This window comes from Ranitomeya imitator, chromosome 2, assembly GCF_032444005.1.
Source record: "Ranitomeya imitator isolate aRanImi1 chromosome 2, aRanImi1.pri, whole genome shotgun sequence".
Classification (NCBI taxonomy): Eukaryota; Metazoa; Chordata; class Amphibia; order Anura; family Dendrobatidae; genus Ranitomeya; species Ranitomeya imitator.
The window spans coordinates 786,476,885-786,503,267 of NC_091283.1; the positions used below are offsets into that span (position 1 = coordinate 786,476,885).

A 26,383-nucleotide genomic window follows, 5' to 3' on the forward strand; every position below is an offset into this window, starting at 1 on the left:
GACTTCTGTGAAGCACTTGGGCATTCAAGGTTCTCACCACACATCTAGATAAGTTCCATGGGGGGTCTAGTTTCCAAAATGGGGTCACTTGTAGGGGATTTCTACTGTTTAGGCACATCAGGGGCTCTCCAAACGCGACATGGCGTCCGATCTCAATTCCAGCCAATTCTACATTGAAAAAGTAAAACGGCACTCTTTCTCTTCCAAGCTCTGCGGTGCGCCCAAACAGTGGTTTACCCCCACATATTGGGTATCGACGTACTCAGGAGAAATTGCACAACAACTTTAGTGGTCTAATTTCTCCTGTTACCCTTGTGAAAATAAGAATTTGTGGGCGAAAAGATCATTTTTGTGTAAACAAAAGCGATTTTTTATTTTCACGGCTCTACGTTATAAACTTCTGTGAAGCACTTGGGGGTTCAAAGTGCTCACCACACATCTAGATAAGTTCCTTAAGGGGTCTAGTTTCCAAAATGGTGTCACTTGTGGGGGGTTTCCACTGTTTAGGCACATCAGGGGCTCTCTAAACGTGACATGGCGTCCAATCTCAATTCCAGCCAATTCTGCATTGAAAAAGTCAAACGGCGCTCCTTCACTTCTAAGTTCTGTGGTGCGCCCTAACAGTGGTTTACCCCCACATATGGGGTATTGGCGTATTCAGGAGAAATTGCATAACAAAATTTATGGTTACATTTCTGTTTTTACACTTGTGAAAATAAAAAAAATGGTTCTGAATTAAGATGTTTGCAAAAAAAAGTTAAATGTTCATTTTTTCCTTCCACATTGTCTCAGTTCCTGTGAAGCACGTAAAGGGTTAATAAACTTCTTGAATGTGGTTTTGATAACCTTGAGGGGTGTAGTTTTTAGAATGGTGTCACACTTCATTATTTTCTATCATATAGACCCCTCAAAATGACTTCAAATGTGATGTGGTCCCTAAAAAAAAAATGGTGTTGTAAAAATGAGAAATTGCTGGTCAACTTTTAACCCTTATAACTCCCTGACAAAAAAAAATTGTTTCCAAAATTGTGCTGATGTAAAGTAGACATGTGGGAAATGTTATTAACTATTTTTCGTGACATATCTCTCTGATTTAAGGGCATAAAAATACAAAGTTTGAAAATTGCAAAATTTTAAAAATTTTCGCCATATTTCCGTTTTTTTCATAAATAATCGCAAGTAATATCGAAGAAATGTTACCACTAACATGAAGTACAATATGTCACGAAAAAACAGTCTCAGAATCAGCGGGATCCGTTGAAGCGTTCCAGAGTTATAACCTGATAAAGTGACAGTGGTCAGAATTGCAAAAATTGGCCTGGTCATTAAGTACCAAATTGGCTCTGTCACTAAGGGGTTAAACAAGTTCTTCCTCCTTTCAACTGGAGTGTTTTGTTTGTTGAACTTGTGCTGTATCAGAGGTGTTTTTTTGCATGATGGTCTGTCTTCAAGGCAGTGCCCTTCACTCAATATCTGCAACATTTCATTCTCTCTTTGAATCAAATTTGTAAGGACTGCACCGACTTGTTTCAGTTTTTCTGTTCTAGTCTTCATAGCCCTTTGGTGGTTGACAGCCCTTCTCTGGTTTCAGGCAGATATTTCCTTTCTCCTTCAATGGCAGCTAGTAATGTCCAATGCTAGTCTTTTGGGCTGGAGAGCAGTGTTCAATCATCACTCCATTCAGGGTCTTTGGAGGAATCTTGCCTGCATTCTGTCCTGGAACGGAAAGCCATTTTATGGCTCTCTACAACTGGTCCTCGCTTCTCGGAGACTTCCTGCTTTCAGTGCTTTGAGGCCTATGTGAACCATCATGGGGACACCTGTAGCCCCTCAGCCATGAGTAAAAATTGTCAATGTTGTTCACTGGTCAGGGTCATGTTCCACTACAAGATGCAACAGGCTCCCGGGATAAAGGTGGGGCAGCACAATTACAAAATACAAATGTGTGACAGGCAGCCATGAATGGTAGGTATGAATAATCTTCTCATCCGTATTTTACACCAAGGCCACAATGATCTTTTCAGTATTTGGTTAGTATTTGTAAGCCAAAACCAAGAGTGGGGGAAAAAAATGCAGTCACGATGTTTTCATTGTACTTTTTCCTCCGATTGTTCTAATTCTGGTTTTGGCTTACAAATACTGAACGTGAGACTATGGCCTAATGCTGCCATGGGGGGGTCTGCTGCATCCTGCACGTCATTAACATTGTGTGTTGGTAATTACAGCTGCCTATTTTTCTGTGATATTTCCTTAGCTTCACTTTCCTGCGTTCTCTACTGTTCACATTCACTGGAAAACTGGGCTGCAAACTCTCAGCCAAGCAACTTTACATCCAGGACAGTAGAATCACTTCAGTGGTCTTCAACCAGCTCTGATTTTGCTAATGCACCCCTGGCATGGATTTCTTTGCACTTTACCTTAACCCTGCTGTTTTGTTCGCATTTACTATACACTTGTAGTGTTCCGGGTCACTATGACCCGGCTTATTAAACCTTGATTTTAGACACTCTAACTCCATTTTTTTAATACTTTTTGCTTACTAGACTGTTTGTGAACATGTTTGGTAGTAAAAAAAAAAAAATGAACTAGAAATCTTTTTTTTTTTGTTTTTATTCTGAAAAAACAGATCAATGAGCAAAACAAAAATAGAAAACTACACATTTTGTAATAAAAAAAACCTTTGTAAGTAAACAATAATAAAGTCTGAGAAAAAAAACAGCTTCAAAAACAATAAGAGCTTCTATACTACATCAAAGCATACCAGTGCTCAATATCCAGCAATCTATCATGCTAAGTGCAGAGCAGTGTATCACACAGTAATAACACTAATTACATGTAATAAAGTAAAAGTATTCCTTTACAATATATCAATAGAATTGATTAGTAAAAGCATAACAAGCAACATACCTGTAGAAAACAAAGATACTGCCTGGAACAGAGATGTCCTGGAACAGAGGTATGTACACAGCTGCTCTCCAAAGAAACTGAAAGGTAACATGTCTGGGCTAGCATATGTATACTGATTAGAGCAGAGAAGATAAGAACCCTTCTGAAAACAAGCAGATAAGCCAGGAAGACAGACTTAAGGTACCGTCACACTTAGCGACGCTGCAGCGATACCGACAACGATCCGGATCGCTGCAGCGTCGCTGTTTGGTCGCTGGAGAGCTGTCACACAGACCGCTCTCCAGCGACCAACGATGCCGGTAACCAGGGTAAACATCGGGTAACTAAGCGCAGGGCCGCTCTTAGTAACCCGATGTTTACCCTGGTTACCATCCTAAAAGTAAAAAAAACAAACAGTACATACTTACCTACAGCCGTCTGTCCTCCAGCGCTGTGCTCTGCACTCCTCCTGTACTGTCTGCGTGAGCACAGCGGTCGGAAAGCAGAGCGGTGACGTCACCGCTCTGCTTTCTGGCTGACCGACGCTCACAGCCAGTACAGGACTGCAGAGCACAGCGCTGGAGGACAGACGGCTGTAGGTAAGTATGTAGTGTTTGTTTTTTTTACTTTTAGGATGGTAACCAGGGTAAACATCGGGTTACTAAGTGCGGCCCTGCGCTTAGTTACCCGATGTTTACCCTGGTTACCAGTGAAGACATCGCTGAATCGGTGTCACACACGCCGATTCAGCGATGTCTACGGGGAGTCCAGCGACGAAATAAAGTTCTGGACTTTCTTCCCCGACCAGCGACAGCACAGCAGGGGCCTGATCGCTGCTGCCTGTCACACTGGACGATATCGCTAGCGAGGACGCTGCAACGTCACGGATCGCTAGCGATATCGTCTAGTGTGACGGTACCTTTACTTTACAAAAAAAAATGTCTTAGCGCGTTCTGAGCAGTCCGTTCTGCGCATAATATACACATGTAGTGCACACCTAGTGATCTCTCCGGATGCACTCTACATTTTAGAATAGACTGCGCACCACAAATAATCAATATAAAGCCATTTTTATGGTGCGCAGATCTCAATGCATACCCCCGGTAGAGCGCGTGTACGACCCCATTGAAATAATTTAGGAAATAAATCAATTGATAAACAATAGTAGATGCAATAAATAGACCCAACTGAGGTTATAACTCCTTTATTTCACTGAAAATATGGCCTCACAGCTGTAAAAAACGATGTCGGGTCACTATGACCCGAACACAAGTGTAACTTTTTGCGTGTAGCAAAAAGTAAACGAAAAAAAAAAATACTCATAGGTAGGTCCCCCCAAATGAGGAAAAGTCAAGGAGTCTCAATTTTAGACTTACAGGAAAAAAATCTACAGGGCCGCAAAAAGTCTGTTCGGGTCACTATGACCCGAACAGAACATCAGGGTTAATCACAAAATCCCATCTTATGATACCTGGATGTGCCAGTCAGTTCTTTGTCATTTGTATGTTGGCTTACTGACTGAGCACTCCGCCCTTCAATATGGATGAATAGATGATAGAGTGCATTTTTTTGTATATAGCAAAAATGCAACTCTGCGTACAAAAAAAAGTCTTCATGGTTGTGAATGGATGAATAAGTCATGGCTCTTGGAAAAAGGGGAGGGAATAAACAAAAGTGCTGAAATGTAACTCGCTATGTCGGGAAGAGGATATCACCAAGAGGTCTCGGGAAGACCCTGATTGCCATTGTACCAAAGGGGGGCTAATGGGAAACGGGCTCTTCCTGCCACCCATCTCTAACCACTTGGATGATTGTGATTCTGTGTCTTATGATGGGGTAAACTATGATAGGGTAAACTGCTACAATTAATGATTACATTGATTGCTGCAGTCAGTAACAGACTGTATAACAGATGGCACCAACCCTTTTGACTGTCTCTGTTCTGGACCACAACTTGTACATACTCATACTTATTTTCCTGCGGTGAAAATATTTCCAAAGTAACTTTAATATTTTGTCCTCTCATTAACAGAAAATGCTGATCTATGACCCTGCAAAGAGAATTTCTGCCAGGAAGGCCCTGCTTCATCCATACTTCGATGACTTGGACAAGTCAAATCTTCCAGCCAATCAAATTAAAAGTTAAATCCTGACACCCATGCTGGGTCCTAACTACTTAATTCTATGAATGGTCACCTCTTGTTTTTTTTTTTTTGTTTGTTTTTTTTACTACTTGTGTATATCTATGTTGTTTTTTGTCTTTTTTTTTTTTCCTGCAGACTTTGCAGGTAATGTATTTACATGTAAATATTGCCGTGTGCTGTGTACAAATACAGTAGAGGAAATCACAGCAAAGACTAAAATAAAGATCTATATTCACAAACCATCAAAGATTTACTCAAGACATGCTGCTTAAATCATGTCACTGGTAGTGAATTGTTCTCGAAGTATGGAAACCAAAGGCAAGTTGTTGTCCTATGTGGTGACCAGTAAGGGGGATGTATTGCTTATATTAAACTCAATCCAGAAAGTGAAACACTTGGTAGTTTAAAAAAAATTCTTTTTTTTTATTTTTATAAATAACTGGTGCTTCCCCTACCCACCCCACCCCCTCTCCAGTTTATTGGGTGTGTGAAGCTTGCAAAGTTTAATTTTGTTATAATTAAATTATTTCTTTTAGTTTAAACTATTGCCACACAAAAACAGATTAAATTGGATCATGCACTCTGTTCTGTCCTTTTCTGATCCCTTTGTACTTGTACATCTCCTTTATGTATGCTGTAAATCTGTTTATTCTATATAAATGTTTTTGACATTACCTTTTTACTGCTGTATTTTTCAATGCTTCTAGAAAGGAATATCTTTCTAACTTGTTAGGTGATGTAATGTCACTACTTGCTACGTACTACAGTGCTCAGCATGAATGCACACACCCCTACAGATTTGTCAGAAAACACTTGGTTTTCATTTTAAATAAAGATTATTTTCTATGGGATACAATACTATAAAATACTCAGTGTAATTTTAAAAGGTAATTTCCCTAACAAATTTATTAAAGACCCTGTGGCAAATAGGAGTACACCTCAATGAAAGGCTTAGGAGCACAGCTAAAGTTTGGACTACAAAATTCTAATGAACAAGGATTCAACCACAGGTAACTAATTCATTAGGCAGGTATCCAGCAGACAGTTAACCATAAATGGTGTTACTTAACAAAACCCCTTCCCATTTCATGATATCAACAATGGCACCACATGGAAGAGAAATGTCACAAGGCCAAACAAAGAAAATTACTACTTTTATGCAAGAAAGGTGAAGGCTACAACAAGATCAACAAACCTTTAATTATTTCCTAAATTGTATTCTGGCTAAACTGCAGCCATCTCCCAGGTGCCCAGGCTGGCCACAGACATTAATACCTAAATAGGGGCATCTTCTGATGAGAATGATTTTAAAAAAAAAATCAGCGTTCAAGTTGACAAAGTAGAAACTCTAGTTTGAGTTTCCTTGACACAATTTATTGTACACTGCAGAGGGATGATATGCATTGGTGTCATCCATGAAGGAAGTACCTCCTAGAGCCCATGCAAACCAAAAGCCTGGCCATATTTTTCAGCATGAGCCCTGGCAAATTATAAAGACTCTCTAATCTGGAGTGATGAGACCAAAGTAAATTGTTTTGGGAACACATTGCTTTCAAACTGGCACTGTATAGGTGAGGAGTGCAAAGAAAAATGTATGGTGTCTACATTGAAATATATTGGTGGTGGCAGCCCCCTAATGGGGGCTGAATGAATGCTGCTGGTGTCGAAGCTTTCATTGCTTTCATGAATCCACAGATGTACTGCTCTGTATTGAAAGATAAGATGCTGCCATCATTCTGTGCCCTTACTAGAAAATTATCCAAAACACATCAAAGGCCAGTGTTGTGTTTCTGAAGGAGGACAGGGTAAATGTGATTCAGTGGCCAAATGTCTCTTGATCTGAACCTAGACGAACACCGATGGGAAAATTCTGAAGAGAAAAGTTGAGCTTCACTCTGCATCCAGCATCCAGGCTCTAAAAGAGTTCCTTGAATGGAAAAAGATGGATGTTGCAATATGGTCGCCAACTTGTTCATGCCATGCCTAGAAGGCTTGGTGCTGTCCTTAAAAATCACAAAAGTCATGAAATGGTAGAAGTGGGATGTGTTCATTTTTTGCATCACTGAATTAGCTTAAAACTGAAGATTTAGTAATGACTTGTATTATAAACCTTACTTTCATGTTTAGAGTTAAAAACTGTTTTATGAAATGCAGTCTTGCCAGAATTTGGGAAATTGTTTGTTCATTGAGCTAGTGATTAAAATCTTGTTTTCAAAGGGGGTGTACTTAGTTATGCTGAGCACTGTATATGTTCTATTATTTGACTGACATGGTAATTCAGTGGTGCATTTCCCTTACTGCTCATTAATCAGCATGATTCACTGCGCACAGGCACTTTTTACCTACTACAGGATCATAGTTTTTTGATCATGTGCGATTGTACTTTTTTTTTTTTTTTTTTTGTACATATGTATTTGAAATTTCCATTATGAGCTCACCTGCTACATGCACATGACTACATGCATGTATCATATAGTTTTTGTTTTAAGGTGTCTGTCTTAACATTCTAAATTATTCTTGTGACATATCTCATCCCCGCTACAATCTCTTCTTTCTGCAGATTTTTTGCGTTTTTCTGGAGCTTCCCAATGCATTAAATAGCGGGAAATCTGCAAAATTAATGAACATGCTGTGTTTTTTTTATTGCGGAACACATGTGCACAAAAATTGCGGATTGCATTCTAGTAATAGGATGCAGGGCCGGCTCCAGGTTTTTGAGGGCCCCGGGCGAACGAGTCTCAGCGGGTTCCCCCCAACCCCTCCTTTAACACATTCAAAAAATGGCGAAATTTGGGGGGGGGGGGGGGTTGGATGGTCACCATTTCATCGCACTTTGGAATTTTTTTTTCCCGTTTTCACAGTATTATATGGGAATATAACGCAGTCAGTCACATCTACAGATCGTACTGCAAAAAGTAAAATAACAAAATGCTAAATCTGGATAGGACCACAGGGGACGGGAAGAAAACGCACCATAAGAAGCTGGAAAGGAGACGAGCAATAATAATATTAATCAAGTCTAGTCGCCGGGTCTGCAAAGGGTTAAGAAAGGGGGGTGCCCCGGAATCCCCCTGTGATCACGTCACAGCGGCCCCGGAGCCCCCAAAACCATGTCCAGCACATTACACCTGCCTGGGGGCAGTGCAGCACCCACATAATCACTGGCAATGCACGGAGCTTTCTGACCATCTTGCTCCTGAATGAGCTTTATTAATTTGAGGGCGTCAGGCAGCAGACCCAGCGAGGCTCAGCAGCAGCCAGCCTGCATCCCATATTCCACTCTCCCCTCCCCCCCGCAAAGTGCAGCGTTGGGACGGGACCCGGCCTCACCCACCCCCCTCACCGAAGACGAGTCACTGACTCACTCACTGCTTTGCCGGACCCCTCGTTGTGGACACAGCAGGAGAGGGTGCACCGACCGTGCACTGTCCTCACTGCAGGCTGCAGCTGCTGCTAGTCTTCTCCTGCTTGGCGCTGCCGGACCTGTCCTCTCCTCATGTCCTGGATGGTGGACGCTGGACGGATAGATTCTGGACTGGAGTGGAAGGCTTCAGCGGCGCCAGGCCAGCGAACGGTCCGACTACGAACGGCTCTCTCTGTCATCTCCTTCTTGCTCTAGGATGACGAGCCCGCCGACCGGATGTAACAGGAGAGGAGATGACCCAGCGACCCGGAAGTGTCTTCTGTATCCATGGTGAGGGCCGGCGGAGGTGAGTATTGCTGGCTGCTATTGTAGCTGCGCAGCGCCAGCGAAACGGCCTCAGAGCTGACTGTGCCCCCTGCAGCAAAGGCGCCGCCAGGCGATGTGGATGTAGTGAGTGACGCTGATGTGTACTACCATAAATGGGGCCCCCCCTTCTCGCCAGGGCCCCGGCATTTGCCCGGGTGCTGACGCCGGCCCTGATAGGATGCTTAACCCCTTCATGACCGGGGGATTTTTCGTTTTTCCGTGTTCGTTTTTCGCTCCCCTCCTTCCCAGAGCCATAACTTTTTTATTTTTCCGTCAATTTGGCCATGTGAGGGCTTATTTTTTGCGGGACGAGTTGTACTTTTGAACGACATCATTGGTTTTAGCATGTCGTGTACTAGAAAACGGGAAAAAAATTCCAAGTGCGGTGAAATTGCAAAAAAAAGTGCAATCCCACACTTGTTTTTTGTTTTGGCTTTTTTGCTAGGTTCATTAAATGCTAAAACTGACCTACCATTGTGATTCTCCAGGTCATTACGAGATCAGACACCAAACATGTCTAGGTTATTTTTTTTTTTATCTAAGTGGTGAAAAAAAATTCCAAACTTTACCTAAAAAAGAAATTGCGCCACTTAGCGTTTCCATTTTTTGGGATCTCGGGTTGGGTGAGGGCTTATTTTTTTGTGTGCTGAGCTGATGTTTTTAATGATACCATTTTGGTGCAGATACGTTCTTTTGATCGCCCGTTATTGCATTTTAATGCAATGTTGCGGCAACAAAAAAAAAAGTAATTCTGGCGTTTTGATTTTTTTTTTTTCTTGCTACGCCGTTTAGTGATCAGGTTAATCCTTCTTTTAATTGCTAGATTGGGCAATTCTGAACGCGGCGATACCAAATATGTGTATGTTTGATTTATTTTTGTTTGTTTGTTTTATTTTGAATGGGGCGAAAGGGGGTGATTTAAACTTTTATATTTTTCATATTTTTTAAGACTTTTTTTTTTTTTTTTTTTTTTTTTTTAACTTTTGCCAAGCTTCAATAGCCTCCATAGGAGGCTAGAAGCTGGCATAGCCTAATCGGCTCTGCTACATAGCAGCGATCATCAGATTGCTCCTATGCAGCCGAATTACATACTTGCTATGCACACATGCTAGCCACCTTAGGGAGAGACCCAAGTTGGGCTAAATGTAGCGGGACGAAAGAGACCGAAAAGCCCTCTACTTAAAGGAAATACATAGTGGATGCTTTCCACATACTTGCTATGAGCGCCGACCAGTTAAATCCCGCTGTCAGCGTTTGACAGCGGCATTTAACTAGTTAATAGCGGCAGGTGGATCACTATTCCACCTGCCGCTACTGCGCGCACATGTCAGCTGTACAAAACAGCTGACATGTCGCGACTTTGATGTGTTGCGACTTTGATGTGTTGCGACTTTGATGTGGGTTCACTACCGGAGCCAACATCAAAGGGGGAGACACGACATGCGCAGTACTAGTACGGTGCATGTTGTGAAGGGGTTAATGTCTTTCTAGATTGGAAGCTCTCAGAGCATTTTTATCACTACCTGAGTATGCATTGATTTTGAGGTCATGGCCTTTGTCTTTATCTGTCATACACTGACGCACAAAATATTTGAGTTAATGTGAAATGCTCAAATACAGCTGACTTCATAGGAAGCTTCTTAGGCATTTTATAATCCTATAAATTCACTCTCAAAATAATTTTGTCCTATATAAAAAAAATTATTCTACATTAGGACAATATTCTTTAAAAATACTGTATATAAAAAAAAAAAAATTTTTTTAAATGGCTGCTGTATTATGAAAGCCATGTTCAACATGATATAATTGTTGTGGTCTTGTATTGCTGTAAAATCGCCACATGTGATCACATTGTGTGAACATAGCTTTATGTTTTACTTTTCATTTTGCAGAATAATGTGTTTTATCAGACAACATATGAAACATTTCACTAGGGGCGGAGAGAAGCTGTGCATGTCCCTAGGGAACTCAACTTCTATACGTTGCAAGAATGAATATGTAATCTATATATAATCATCTAAGGGGCACTTCCCTCTGTCACAAAAATCCCAAGTCTCATAGCGCGGTGTAATGCAGTCTGTTAACGCTGCTATTAATACTGTGTGACAAACTTTTTACTATTGATGCTGCCTATGCAGCATCAATACTAAAAAGATATAATGTTAAAAATAATAATAAAAAAAAAATTTATATACTCACCCTCCGACGTCCACAAATGCGCACGAGCGGCGAGGCTGCCACCAGCTTTCATTCCCAGAGATGCATTGCAAAATTACCTGCTAAGTCATCTGGGTAATTTCGCAATGCATCTCTGGGAACGGCAGCTGGCGGCAGCCTCGCCGCTCGCGCGCATCGGTGGACGCCGGAGGGTGAGTATATAACTATTTTTTATTTTAATTTTTTTTTATATACATGGATATGGTGCCCACACTACTGTATACTACGTGGGCTGTTATACTGCCTGACTGATATATACTGTGTGGGCTGTTATATACTACGTGACTGTGCTATATACTATGTGGCTGTCTGTGTTACATAGTACGTGGGCTGTGCTATATACTACGTGGCTGTGTATATACTACGTGGTTGTACTGTTTCCTGCACCCCGAACCCCCAACAACGTGCGACCAATCAGCGACAGACGCAGTCTGGCCGCGAATTGACCGGGATTTAAACCACGCTTCGCTGATTGGTCGCGGCCGGGCATGACCAATCAGCGACATGCGCCGTCCAGCCGCGAATTGGCACCAGATTTGAACCACGCTTCGCTGATCGGCCAGCCGTGCACGGTCAATCAGCGTTATTGGCGCAAAATTTAACCCCCGCTCACAGTGCAACGTACATACATATTCTAGAATACCCAATGCGTTACAATCGGGCCACCATCTAGTAAATATATTGGACTCATAACCTCCGACTATGATGTCTTGACCTGTGTGACTGCAGAAGAGGTCATATAGGCTGAAACATTACAGGAAGTCATAATAGACAGAGACTGATGTAATACTAGTGTAATAAACTTCGTGCTAAGTGCAGTGGAGATCAGTATCATGGGTCAGAAAAGAGGCCGAGAGACAACAGGTTGAGTTCAAGAATATTTACAATGATATGCAGATAAACGGCTATGACCCAGCAGGTTAGTAGCAGACAGAGCTGGATAGGCAGTAAGCACGTGTACAGACCGTGGAAGTCCAAGTATATCGGGTCTAGAGACCTGGAGACCAGACCAGGCCTCCTAGCAGGGAGCAGTCCAGCGGCAGAGACGAGTGCAGAGCAGATCCAGGGAAATGAGTCTTTGCAATGAAGAGATGTAGAACCGGAGACAGATGGGATATCCCAAAGTAACGAAGAAACCAGCAAGATAGCAGTTCTTCCAGCTTGATCACAAGTCAGGAACAAGATACTCAGCAATGAGTATATATACAGAGCTCCCTTAAATACACCACAGACAGGAACAAGGAAAATCTCACAGGAAACAAGATGGCCCCCGTGAGGCCAATGACTCCATCTTAGGTAAGGCCAAAAGTAACTGAACTGAGAGCAAACAGAAACAGATATACAGTCCAAGTCCTTACAACTAGTAAAGTGAGCCTCCAATGCTGCATGATCCTCAGGTACTCTGCAGAAAAAAAGGTTTATTGCTGTTTTTGACTTTCTAAATCAACCCAATGGAGAAAGTTGTATCAAGAATTTTGCATGATGTGTAATTAAAAATTTATACAGTTATTTTGCAATGAGGAAAATTCCTAGAGTTGTTGAAAGCTTATCCGCTTTGCTGCCATTGTAGTCTTCTGCAGAATTTCTACATCACTTTCATCATGTGAACAAGGCCTGATGGCACCTGTTGTACATTCTGATGACCTATGATTAGTGATGAGCGAATATACTCGTTAGTCGAGATTTCTCGAGCACGCTCAGGTGTCCTCCGAGTATTTCTAAGTACTCGGAGATTTAGTTTTCATCGCCGCAGCTGAATGATTTACATCTGTTAGCCAGCTTGATTACATGTGGGGATTCCCTAGCAACCAGGCAACCCCCACATGTACTTATGCTGGCTAACAGATGTAAATCATTCAGCTGCACCAACAAAACTAAATCTCCGAGCACATACAAATACTCGGAGGACACCTGAGCGTGCTCGGGAAATCTCGAGTAACGAGTATATTCGCTCATCACTACCTATGATGGATGCTTTGTCCTGGACCTTTTCCCACTGTGAGTTTATTGCATACCTCTGCTACATAACAGAAGGTAATTGTTGAAAATGCTAATATAACAGGCCTGTTGCTTTAGTTATGATACCTGCGAATGCAGCAGAGATAGCAATATCAACCTGCCTCATCACAATATGAGGCCTCACATGTCATGAAAACCACTCTGACTTGTTGACCTGTTAAGGGATCTTGCGGCATTTTGCACCAAGACGTTAGCACATCCTACTAATGCTCACTTACATTGAGATCTGGGGAATTTAGAGCCGAAGGCATCATCTTTACATAATGTTCATAAAGCATTTTGTGAACAATTTTTTTTGTTGTAGAACAGGACACTTTTTACTATTGAAAAGGGCCTTTTCCAACCTCTTTCTCAGATTGCACTCGCAAGTGTGACCCCGGCATTACTACATCGTGTGGCCCATTGAGCACATTTATGGAGGTCTGAACAAGCCCTAAATGTGTCCTCTGTGTCTGGTATCTGATTATATATCAAATAGAATTCTAGGAGAGTCTAGTAGACTGCACTGCGCACATAACAGCATCCTGCAAAAGACATGTAGATTAAACATTTACTTTTGACGTAAGGCAACCAAAGGAGGTAATTGATTAAAGGGGTTGTCTGGTCTAAAATTCACTCTATGTGACTGCAGATTTGTGAATCCACCGAGAGCACGCACTGCTCGCTGTGAGGATTCGCTGGTGCCAGTGCCAGGAACGGCGGTCATTACCAGAAGCATGTGATATGCAAGCTCCTGACTAGAATCTGATTGTTTCCGGCCTCACACATTACACTTGTATTTAGTGCACTGGAATCAGTCTAGTCAGATTCTGCCTGGGAATATGCATATCATATACTTGCGGTCACACGAATGCAATTCCCAGTACTGTCACTGGCAAATCCTCTTAGCGTGCAGTGTGCGCGCTCGGAGGATTCATAGGTCTGCAGTTACACAGAGTGACTGCAGACTTATGATTTTAGACTGGCAATCCCTTTAATGTATGTCTGTATACAACCCCTGGCAAAAATAATGGAATCACCGGCCTTGGAGGATGTTCATTCAGTTGTTTGATTTTGTAGAAAAAAAAGCAGATCACACTCATGGCACAAAACTAAAGTCATTTCAAATGGCAACTTTCTGGCTTTAAGAAACACTAAAAGAAATCAAGAACAAAAAATTTGGTAGTCAGTAATTGTTAAGTTTTTTGACCAAGCATAGGGGAAAAATAATGGAGTCACTCAATTCTGGAGAAAAAATTATGGAATCACCCTGTAAATTTTCCTAGCCAAGAGAAAAGAGAACCTAGACATGTTTGGTGTCTATAAACTCGTACTGACCTGGAGAATCATAATGTTAGGTCAGTTTTAGCATTTAGTGAACCAAGCAAAAAAGCCAAACAAAAAACAAGTGTGGGATTGCACTTTGTTTGCAATTTCATCGCACTTGGAATTTTTTTCCCGTTTTCTGTTACACGACATGGTAAAACCAATGGTATCGTTCAAAAGTACAACTCGTCCCGCAAAAAATAAGCCCTCATATGGCCATATTGATGGAAAAATAAAAAAGTTATGGCTCTGGAAAGAAGGTGAGCGAAAAAAGCTGCTGGGGTTAAGAGTCAAATGGAGCACCTGCCAGTGCCGTGGGGATATTTGGTACCAAGCCGGTTCTTTAGGGTATGTGTCCACGTTCAGGATTGCATCAGGATTTGGTCAGGATTTTTCATCAGGATTTGTAAGCCAAAACCAGGAGTGGGTGATAAATACAGAAGTGATGCATATGTTTCTATTATACTTTTCCTCTAATTGTTCCCCTCCTGGTTTTGGCTTACAAATACCGATGAAAAATCCTGACCAAATCCTGATGCAATCCTGAACGTGGACACATACCCTAAGGCTGCGTGTCCACGATCAGGATGGCCTGCGGTATCGTCTTAGCGGCTTTGCCGCTCTGCGCTAAGCCCCGCCCCCTTCTAGGATGCGATGATGCCGGATGTGTTCACAGCACACATCCGGCATCATCGCACCCATCGCATAGGGCCCTGTGCTATATCTTGCGGCGACACAGCGTCGCCGCAAGATATACGGACATGCTGCAATCTGAAACGACGCGCAGCATGTCCGGAGTCGCAGGGCCGCCGCGTGCGTGTTACCACGCATAGTGGAGACGGGATTTCATTAAATCCCCTCCACTATGCTGTAACATCTGGACGCTGCGTGTCTGACGCTGCGGCTCTATGCAGCGTCAGACACGCAGCGTTTCCTGCACGTGGAAACATACCCTAAAGGGATGTGTCACGGCAGCAGTGACCCAGTCTGTGGCCCTGGGCGTCTAATGAAAATGATGAAATAAAGGGTAATATAGTTTATAGGGGAATTGTTCGTGACGCCACTTGTGGTACTCGGCTAGAAATGGCTGACGCTGCTTAAAGGGGACTGCTGGGGCTGATGGTGATGAGCTCTGATCATTAATTATGAAATGGGTAGAAAAGCAATGAACCAGCACATATAATATGTTATTCGGCTCCGATGTTAAACTTCATTTTATTCTTTTAATTACTGTTGTGCTTTGCATATAAAGCAGCATCATATGTCTTTGGCATGTGGGAGGAAACCGGAGAACCCGGGGGAAACCCACGCAAACACAGGGAGGACATACAAACTCCTTGCAGATGTTCTTGGTGGGATTGGAACCCAGCTGCAAGGCTCCAGTGCTAACCACTGAGCCACCGTGCTGCCCCCAAATGAATTAAGACAAGTTATTTGTTCCAGCAGATCCATCCATTTACGTTCAGCGTTGTACTGAATAGCGAGGAGAGCTGTCCGCTTCGTCTCTTCGCCCTTGTTGTTGTTACATTCTTAGGTGGTGGCCAGTGGATGTAATCGGCCTCCACAGCGGCTGCAATAGCATTTATTCTTTGCTATTTCTCTGTAACGCCCAAATCTACAAAGATAGAAGGAATATTGGTTAACAGGCTGGTATGAATGTTGGTTAGTACCTTGGATTGTATCAAAAAGAAGAAATTGTGCACAATATGTTAAGAACTGCTGATGGACAACAAAATATAATATATTGCATCCTTAACCCTACAGCTTCCAGACGTCAGTCTACGCTGATAATAGTAAAATATAAAAGCTTAATATGAACAGAACCGCACTGCTATCATTCCACAGTGACTGCATTTCATCAGGCGTTGAATCATCAAATTTACTTACCTCTTATCACATAAAGAACATTGATAGTAGAAGTTGAACTTTATGATGTAATAGTGATATTGCGTCACCTCTGGCAGCTCAGGATGGATATATTTGATGCTTTTCGCATAATCCTGCCATAAGGGACCATGATGATCTTTCAATAGACCATCGATCGTCCAGCAGGCGGCATGGCACATCTCATGTGCAAGTGTGGAACGTAACCGTTCTGAAAATAAGAGTATATGAGATGTATTACCTAAGTTGGAGCTGTTTACCATGTATGCACGTTATCTTATTAAGCTGCTGGAAGTGATGTAGTGATGTGAAACCTACCGGCAGAATCCAAGACTTTATCAGAAAGATGTATCATGGAAAAACGTTGCTTAGTCTTCGTATTCTGCATGTGGTAGCATCGACCGGCTGTTGTTTTCAGCCTCTTATTCCACACAGTGTTTGCTTTTTCAGGAAGCTAAAAAGATTAAACAAATTCCATTAAATCTGTAAACTTTTAGGTCCCAGTCTAAAGGTACCGTCAAATTAAGTGACGCTGCAGCGATATAGACAACGATGCCGATCGCTGCAGCGTCGCTGTGTGGTCGCTGGGGAGCTGTCACACAGACAGCTCTCCAGGGACCAACGATGCCGAAGTCCCCGGGTAACCAGGGTAAACATCGGGTTACTAAGCGCAGGACCGCGCTTAGTAACCCGATGTTTACCCTGGTTACCATTGTAAATGTAAAAAAAAAAAAAACACATACTCACATTCCAGTGTCTGTCACGTCCCCCGGCGTCCGCTTCACTGCACTCCTCCTGCATCCTGTGTAAGCGCCGGCCGTAAAGCAGAGCGATGACGTCACCGCTGTGCTCTGCTTTACGGCCGGCCGGCGCTGACACAGGATGCAGGAGGAGTGCAGGGAAGCGGACGCCGGGGGACGTGACAGACACTGGAATGTAAGTATGTAGTGTTTTTTTTTTTTACATTTACAATGGTAACCAGGGTAAATATCGGGTTACTAAGTGCGGCCTTGCGCTTAGTAACCCGATATTTACCCTGGTTACCAGTGAAGACATCGCTGGATCGGCGTCACACACGCCGATTCAGTGATGTCAGCGGGAGATCCAGCGACGAAATAAAGTTCTGGCCTTCTAGCTCCAACCAGCGATCTCACAGCAGGATCCTGATCGCTGCTGCCTGTGAAACACAACGATATCGCTATCCAGGACGCTGCAACGTCACAGATCGCTAGCGATATCGTTCTAAAGTCGCTCAGTGTGAAGGTACCTTTACAAAGTACCCAATGCTCATACGTTATTTACATTACTGGTCTCCTTATATTGGGCACGGGGTATTTTCAGAAGTCGAAGTTGTGAGAGCAGCAACAAAAATAATCTTATAAAATATCCAAATGTCAAATAAATGGATTTATTTCTAAATGTAAAAATCTTTTCAACTTCAAGTCAAAATTTGTGAATCACTCTATTAGTTCATAGTATTTCTCATTTTCGGCTCCACTTATTCCATAGATAAGAAGAGGGTTTTCCTGAGATTTTCAATAACTAAATTTCAGAAGAGTAACAGAGGTGCTAGGGTGCCCTCCAGAAAGCAAAGCCTCTTTTCTTGGAAATAATTGTGGGAGGAGGGAGATGATGAATACGTCATGTATAACCCAGATACTGATGATAGGATACCTGATTCCCGAAGACGGTTATATTATACAGATGGTATAGTTCTTCCGCTAGCTCCTTTTTAGTCTCCTGGAAGTTTGTCACGTAGATGGAACTGGGTGATATAATGTCTTCCAGGAAACAACCAGGGATTTGGCACATTGGCATACTGGGAAAAATAAGGAATCATCTATAAATTCACCAGAAACATTTCTTACCTAGTTCATGGTTTTATATAGAGATATTTATGCATTATATAACTCACCTCTCCTCTGTGTCGGAACACTCCTCACTATTAGATGGTTCATTATCTGTACAGAAATATGGAAGAGTGAAAAGATATTTTGAAGTTTTAGGTTCAAAACTGATGATTTTGTCAATGAGGTATGTCAGTATGCAGGTCCATACTAGAGAGAGGTCCATAAACATGGAGTCTGGAAAGTCAATAAGACTTCAAATATAGGTTCAAACCAGAACAGAATGTATCCCTGACCAGAATACAGGAGACCCGCAGGATGCTACATTGGGACCAGGATCTCACATTGTAAGGAGGTCCAAACACAACAGGACCAAGGAGTTTTAGCATACGTCTACTCCACCTGCTGCTCAGTGAAACTGCCCTTATTAATGAAATGATGTCTGTGTTCAGTACAAGATTAGTGAACATGTCCTATGTCACCAGAGTATGAACTCTGAACAATCTCAACCATTCTAACAATGGTTTTCAGAAAATAAATGGTTGTCAGGAAATAAATGGAAGCTGAAATTATATGATTTCCAAATAAAAATGAGAATTTAAGTCAACTAATATTTTTTTCACCTCTAACACAGGTAGTACTGTCATATTAATTATTTATGGCAGATCAATGGGAAAGTCCTGTCTAGTGGGTCTTCCATGTGGCATGAAAATAGATGTGATGTGACCTTCTTTGCTGAGTCATTATAGTTTCCATAGGTTTCGATGAAGATATGGAAGCACTTGTATAAGACTATTGATGTCTATGGGACTTACAGCAAAACCCAAGCAAATGTATTGCTCTGCTGTAAGAAATTCTGTAAAGAAAACGGTGGCACTTAGCCAACATGGCGGTCACTAGCTCTGCCAATGTGGAAGTGTCCATGACCTGAGGCAGCACAGAAAACTAGGAATTGTTCATTCTACTATCACATTAACCTGAATTTTATCTAGAAGTTACTACTTACTTTCATTTGAGGAAGTTTCTCGACCATTAGATTCCTCATTATTACTAATGAGAATGATATCATCATCGGAGCTGTGAAGTAAATGTAACAACATATGAGCCCACCGCTAATCATTAATCCCCATGAAGTATTCAGTAATGGAGAAGATGTATGTCTTACCTGGTGGTATCGTCCGAATCACTGTCTGAAGTTTTTACTTTCAGATCTGAGGGAAGAAAAAAACATAAATCTCTTTTTAGAATATTGTAATAACAATGACTGACATTCAACATCACAGAAATAAATGGTATTAAGGTATTCAGTATACTCCTATATGTATGTGGGGACAATGATTCCACTAGGCTACAGGAAATTGTACTGTGGACAAATTTAGTCAATGTGACTCAACATGAGAAGAAATTCCCAAATCCCAATGTCTGAATTAAGAATGACAGCATGAATATTCATAACCAAATGTTGAAAAGTAAAGTAAATATTAATTAATTACCAGGGAAGTAAAAATCCCAACCATGACCAGGCACGTGACGATGGTGATATTATTACGGGATGGGCCAAAGATGGCGGATATTTTTACAGAATTCATGCTTAGAAGGGGACATTGTTACAGGATAAAGGCCAGAATGGATGACATTATTACAGATGTGCACATAGGCTGCACCCAATGACTACAATGACGGTAATAAAAATATCAGAACCTTTTCTGGATCAGAACACAGTACCTGGTTTACTCGGTGATGAGCAGGAATTCAAGCCACTGGTGATATTCAGGCTTGGGGACCTGGGAATTGGCTTCTTCCTTGGATGAGACTGGAAAAATATCAAACATGTCAACTAAAACCATTAAACATTAATATCTCCAATTTATTATTACTCCTCTTATCTTCTGGGGTTTTTAACTCAAATATATTCTAAATAATTAACAATATAAAATTGAAAGTTACCTGATGGATATCTTCATCATCACTAATGTCCTCACTATCAGAAAGGACAATAATTCGCTTAAAGCGCTTCTTTTTCATCATATTTGCTAAATAATCTCTCAACACTCCTCTCTCCACAAACGCCTACAGACACCCTCAACAGAACTTTGGATGGCGGGGTGTTCTATATTGTTCTGTCATTTGTGACATCATTGGACGAATGCATTTCTTTTATTTTTTCAAAATCTTTATTTAAATATACTATAAAATGAACAAAAAGGAAACCAGACAATGAACAATCCTTCTTACTCCGCCGCGCCCGCCTAATTCCAACTGTTCAGAAAAACACAAACATAAACCTACATTAAAAAAACAAAATACATCGGTAAACTTACAGAATAATTATCCCAAGTATTAATGCTCTCCGCTTCATTTTTTTTCCATATTCTCCTCCAATCTGCTTTATTCAATTATTTTCCTCATTCTGTACTATATTTGGTGAAAATAATGTAAGCCAATGGATCAATTGGATCAATTTATGTTTTTATTGAGGGAGATCTCACTTATGTTTTTATATATAACAAGCCTTCAGACAAGCCTACAACCTGCAGTAACCACCGATCGACCAAACCGCTGCATGACCATCTCTACCCTCACCTACTGTATCCTCACCCATCCCTTGTAGATTGTGAGCCTTCGCGGGCAGGGTCCTCATTCCTCCTGTACCAGTTATGACTTGTATTGTTTAAGATTATTGTACTTGTTTTTATTATGTATACCCCTCCTCACATGTAAAGCGCCATGGAATAAATGGCGCTATAACAATAAATAATCATAATAATAATATATATTGTGCCATATTGCAGTTATAATATTTACTGTATACTTTTTTCAACTAATAAAAAAAAGGGAGAAAAGGAATTCAGCTCATGGCCCTAGATGATAAAATATCAAAACTTTATTCCGCCTACATTAATCAATTGTGATACATGGTATGTTGTATGTTGCATATGTTGTCTTCAATGCAGGGTCCAGTATATTGGCTGTACTATACGCAAAGTTAAGTAAAGAATAGCGGAACATTTGAAAAATATTCAAAATTAAAATTCAGCATACCCTGGTGCTTCCAAACATTTTGTCAATGTCCATCAAGGTGATATCACACATTTTGATTTTTGTGGCGTTGAAAAAATGTGTAACCCTATTCCAGGTGGTAATAAACAGAAGGTGTTAACTACGTGTGAAGCGTTCTGGATCTTAAAGTTAGATACCAAGTTTCTTAACGGCATGAATTTGAGGATTGATTTGTATTATATTTATGACATGATTTTTTGTGTGTTTTCTTTGTAGTGTTTCACTTTGTCACACCTGTTGCATTTGTAATTCAATCATTGGTCGAATCATATTGGTGCACTAATTGTATATCAACTTTGTTCATTTGGTTTTAGTATACCTATGAGTAAGGGTGCTTCTAATGCACCAGAAACACGTAAGGTGTTTTTTCCACGTTTTTAACATGGGTTGATAACTGGAACAAAGTTGTGATATTTTTTCATACAGATTGGTGTGCCGAATTCCTTTTCTCCCCTTTTGATGAGCACCCACCTATTTCTTTGTCTTTGATTGGATCCAGCCCAAGGTGGCCTCATTCTGTGGTTAACGTCGACAGCTCCCAGACCTCCCTCTCCTTTTCTCAACTAAGCTTACTCTGAAAGGTGAAAGTATACATGTAAGCTGTGGTTATATAATACTGTGCATTACATGTACATTTATAAATATTTCATGGATTATTTTTTTAGGTCCAACTAATCAACAAGTAATCCATTCTTCTATAATAGGAAATGTGAAAAGGATTTGAATTCTTCATAGTCTTCACCGCATGATGAATGTCGAAAAGGATCCACTTTACTTAACTTTTTCTCCCACTTATTAAATGGCATCAATTCATGTTCATGGATTAAATGTTTAACCAAATAAAACCATTTCTCCTACAAAACTTTGTGTCTTGTATCTTAACAAATTCATGTACATTTATTTTATCCCATGAGGGGCATTCAATTGCCATTTTAACATTTAATATCTTTTTTAAAAATTCCAAAATACAATTCCAAGAATATTGTCCATCTACTACATTCACATAAAACAACACCTCTGATACCAGTAATTCATAAATGGATCATAATGTCCTTTTGTTCTTATTTAGGGAAAATCTTTCTAGTTAAACATCCTGAATTTTTTTAACCCAAGTAATTAGTCTGGCAGAAATATCTGTGGAAAAAAATGGATGGTGAAGCATCTTTCTCACTCAGACTTCAAAAGATTTTTTCTTTTTTATTCTCACCATATTTTAACCTCAAATCAGGTTTAAAAGTGTTTCCATGAATTAAAAAATTCTATCATTTACTCATACCAGGCAGACACTTAGTACATATACAACCCCTGGCAAAAATTATGGAATCACCGGCCTTGGAGGATGTTCATTCAGTTGTTTAATTTTGTTGAAAAAAAAGCAGATGACAGACATGGCACAAAACTAAAGTCATTTCAAATGGCAACTTTCTGGTTTTAAAAAACATTAAAAGAAATCAAGAACAAAATATGTGGTAGTCAGTAATGGTTACTTTGTTTAACCAAGCATAGGGAAAAAACTATGGAATCACTCAATTCACCCCAAGAGTATAATGTACCCCCTTGTCATGGCTTCTGATTGGCTGGCGGCTGTTAACTGTTGCCATGCGGGAGGATTCCCCTGCACGGCAACAGATTTCAACTGATTTCAACTGAGTGCGTCTGAGGACTCGTGATCAGTTACTGAGCCGACAGACTTCTGCTGCAGGGGCCTGGTGAGCAGAAGACTGGGGGCCGCTGTGGCCCCCTCTGTTTATTGGGCCCCATACGCCAGTAAGGGAAGTAATGTTCTGATGGCGACCCTGGTTGGTGACCTGAAGGGTTCATCGCTTTTATGAGTCTAGGAGTACCACTAAATGACAATTTGAAGAGAATGAGTATGAGGCCCTCCTTTATGTCTAATATAGGGTGTATCTGAGTCCATTTTGCATAGCATTTTTGGCAGTTCTTGATTCTTTCATATATTACACTGAAACTTAAATAATTTTATTTAAAAAAAAATCAATCTTGGTTTGCTTAAATTACTATTTAAAAAAAATATTTTTTACATTTTGCATTACATACAAGTCATTGTACAGGATTGAATGTTTCTTAACATTTTTCTCCTCCAATTTCTCTTCAATTTTGAATGTCTTATTGACAGTCCTTAAAGTGGAGTAAAAGTGTAACACCATTGTTCTCGGCGGCGATCTGGGAGTCACAGATGCTTCCAGAGGTCTTCACCATGCCGTTTTTCTTCCATTCAGCACTTTTTCCATACATTTCAACATTTTCACTGTCCCCCAGACCTTTTTGTAGGGTCTGCTGGAAAAATGCTTGGATTTTCCATTCACTTACATTCTACTCGTTACTCGATATGAGCATCCGAGAATAAGGAATTGCTCTGTTTGAGTAAGGAGCATCTGAACATTTCATTGTTCACTCATCTCTACTCCTGTCCCTCCCCCCCCCCCGTAAACATTCACCATTGAGGCGCTGTGTAGGAGGACAGAGGCTGCAGCCAGCGAGCGCTCTCACCATTGTGATGAGGAAGCATTCATTGGCCAGCAGCCTCTCTCTCTGCATGACATGCCTCTTTTTTCTGTGCCCGAACCTGAATCAGCGACGCAGCGAATATCATGCACCTAAATGTCTGTGCGCAGACACAGCAGAGCTGACCAGCGCATAGCAAAAAAGTTAATAGTCTGTTAGGGAAAATCGCACCCCTCCCCTTTTGAAAGAAGGTGGCGCTCTAGGCAGCGGTCCACTCTGCCTTCCCCTCGTCCCGGCTCGGGCTGTGCTACTAACCAAGCCTGATGCAGACCTAAGTATTGGTCCTGAAATATTTGGGATAAGACCTCTGATGACATTGCTAATTTGTAGAACACCAGGTTTAAATGAGTAATAACTCTTGTAAGTGATATGATATCTGCTTGTTATTTTTTTTAATTACTGTTATGCTTTGCATATAAAGCAGCATCATATGTTTTTGGCATGTGGGAGGAAACCGGAGAACCCGGAGGAAACCCACGCAAACATGGGGAGGACATACAGACTCCTTGCAGATGTTCTTGGTGGGATTGGAACCCAGCTGCAAGGCTCCAGTGCTAACCACTGAGCCACCGTGCTGCCCCCAAATGAATTAAGACAAGTTCTTTGTTCCAGCAGATCCATCCATTTACGTTCAGCGTTGTACTGAATAGCGAGGAGAGCTGTCCGCTTTGTCTCTTCGCCCTTGTTCTTGTTACATTCTTAGGTGGTGGCCAGTGGATGTAATCGGCCTCCACAGCGGCTGCAATAGCATTTATTCTTTGCTATTTCTCTGTAACGCCCAAATCTACAAAGATAGAAGGAATATTGGTTAACAGGCTGGTATGAATGTTGGTTAGTACCTTGGATTGTATCAAAAAGAAGAAATTGTACACAATATGTTAAGAACTGTTGATAGACAAAAAAATATAATATATTGCATCCTTAACCCTACAGCTTCCAGACGTCAGTCTACGCTGATAATAGTAAAATATAAAAGCTTAATATGAACAGAACCGCACTGCTGTCATTCCACAGTGACTGCATTTCATCAGGCGTTGAATCATCAAATTTACTTACCTCTTATCACATAAAGAACATTGATAGTAGAAGTTGTACTTTATGATGTAATAGTGATATTGCGTCACCTCTGGCAGCTCAGGATGGATATATTTGATGCTTTTCGCATAATCCTGCCATAAGGGACCATGATGATCTTTCAATAGACCATCGATCGTCCAGCAGGCGGCATGGCACATCTCATGTGCAAGTGTGGAACGTAACCGTTCTGAAAATAAGAGTATATGAGATGTATTACCTAAGTTGGAGCTGTTTACCATGTATACACGTTATCTTATTAAGCTGCTGAAAGTGATGTAGTGATGTGAAACCTACCGGCAGAATCCAAGACTTTATCAGAAAGATGTATCATGGAAAAACGTTGCTTAGTTTTCGTATTCAGCATGTGGTAGCATCGACCGGCTGTTGTTTTCAGCCTCTTATTCCACACAGTGTTCGCTTTTTCAGGAAGCTAAAAAATGAAACAAATTCCATTAAATCTGTAAACTCTTAGGTCCCAATCTAACAAAGTACCCAACGCTCATATGTTATTTGCATTACTGGTCTCCTTATATTGGGCACGGGGTATTTTGAGAAGTCCAAGTTGTGAGAGCAGCGACAAAAAGAATCTTATAAAATATCCAAATGTCAAATAAATGGATTTATTTCTAAATGTAAAAATCCTTTAAACTTCAAGTCAAAATTTGAGAATCACTCTATTAGTTCATAGTATTTCTCATTTTCGGCTCCACTTATTCCATAGATAAGAAGAGGGTTTTCCTGAGATTTTCAATAACTAAATTTCAGAAGAGTAACAGAGGTGCTAGGGTGCCCTCCAGAAAGAAAAGCCTCTTTTCTTGGAAATAATTGTGGGAGGAGGGAGATGATGAATACGTCATGTATAACCCAGATACTGATGATAGGATACCTGATTCCCGAAGACGGTTATATTATACAGATGGTACAGTTCTTCCGCTAGCTCCTTTTTAGTCTCCTGGAAGTTTGTCACGTAGATGGAACTAGGTGATATAATGTCTTCCAGGAAACAACCAGGGATTTGGCACGTTGGCGTACTGGGAAAAATAAGGAATCATCTATAAATTCACCAGAAACATTTCTTACCTAGTTCATGGTTTTATATAGAGATATTTATGCATTATATAACTTACCTCTCCTCTGTGTCGGAACACTCCTCACTATTAGATGGTTCATTATCTGTACAGAAATATGGAAGAGTGAAAAGATATTTTGAAGTTTTAGGTTCAAAACTGATGATTTTGTCAATGAGGTATGTCAGTATGCAGGTCCATACTAGAGAGAGGTCCATAAACACGGAGTTTGGAAAGTCAATAAGACTTCAAATATAGGTTCAAACCAGAGCAGAATGTATCCCTGACCAGAATACAGGAGACCTGCAGGATGCTACATTGGGACCAGGATCTCACATTGTAAGGAGGTCCAAACACAACAGGACCAAGGAGTTTTAGCATACGTCTACTCCACCTGCTGCTCAGTGAAACTGCCCTTATTAATGAAATGATGTCTGTGTTCAGTACAAGATTAGTGAACATGTCCTACGTCACCAGAGTGTGAACTCTCAACAATCTCAACCATTCTAACAATGGTTTTCAGAAAATAAATGGCAGCTGAAATGATATGATTTCCAAATAAAAATGAGAATTTAAGTCAACTAATATTTTTTTCACCTCTAACACAGGTAGTACTGTCAT

General features: G+C 41.0%; 1 protein-coding gene across 2 annotated transcripts in view; it reads left to right on the top strand.

Annotated features, from left to right (window-relative positions):
• Nucleotides 1–5,704, top strand: part of CDK1 (cyclin dependent kinase 1) — a 33,279-nt gene extending 27,575 nt beyond the window's left edge. For both annotated transcript variants that reach the window (XM_069753612.1, XM_069753613.1), the window contains exon 8: nucleotides 4,919–5,704. In XM_069753612.1, the coding sequence (XP_069609713.1) occupies nucleotides 4,919–5,032 (114 nt within the window). In that variant the 3' untranslated portion in view covers nucleotides 5,033–5,704. The remainder of the gene's footprint in view (nucleotides 1–4,918) is intronic.
• Nucleotides 5,705–26,383: the final 20,679 nt, after the last annotated feature.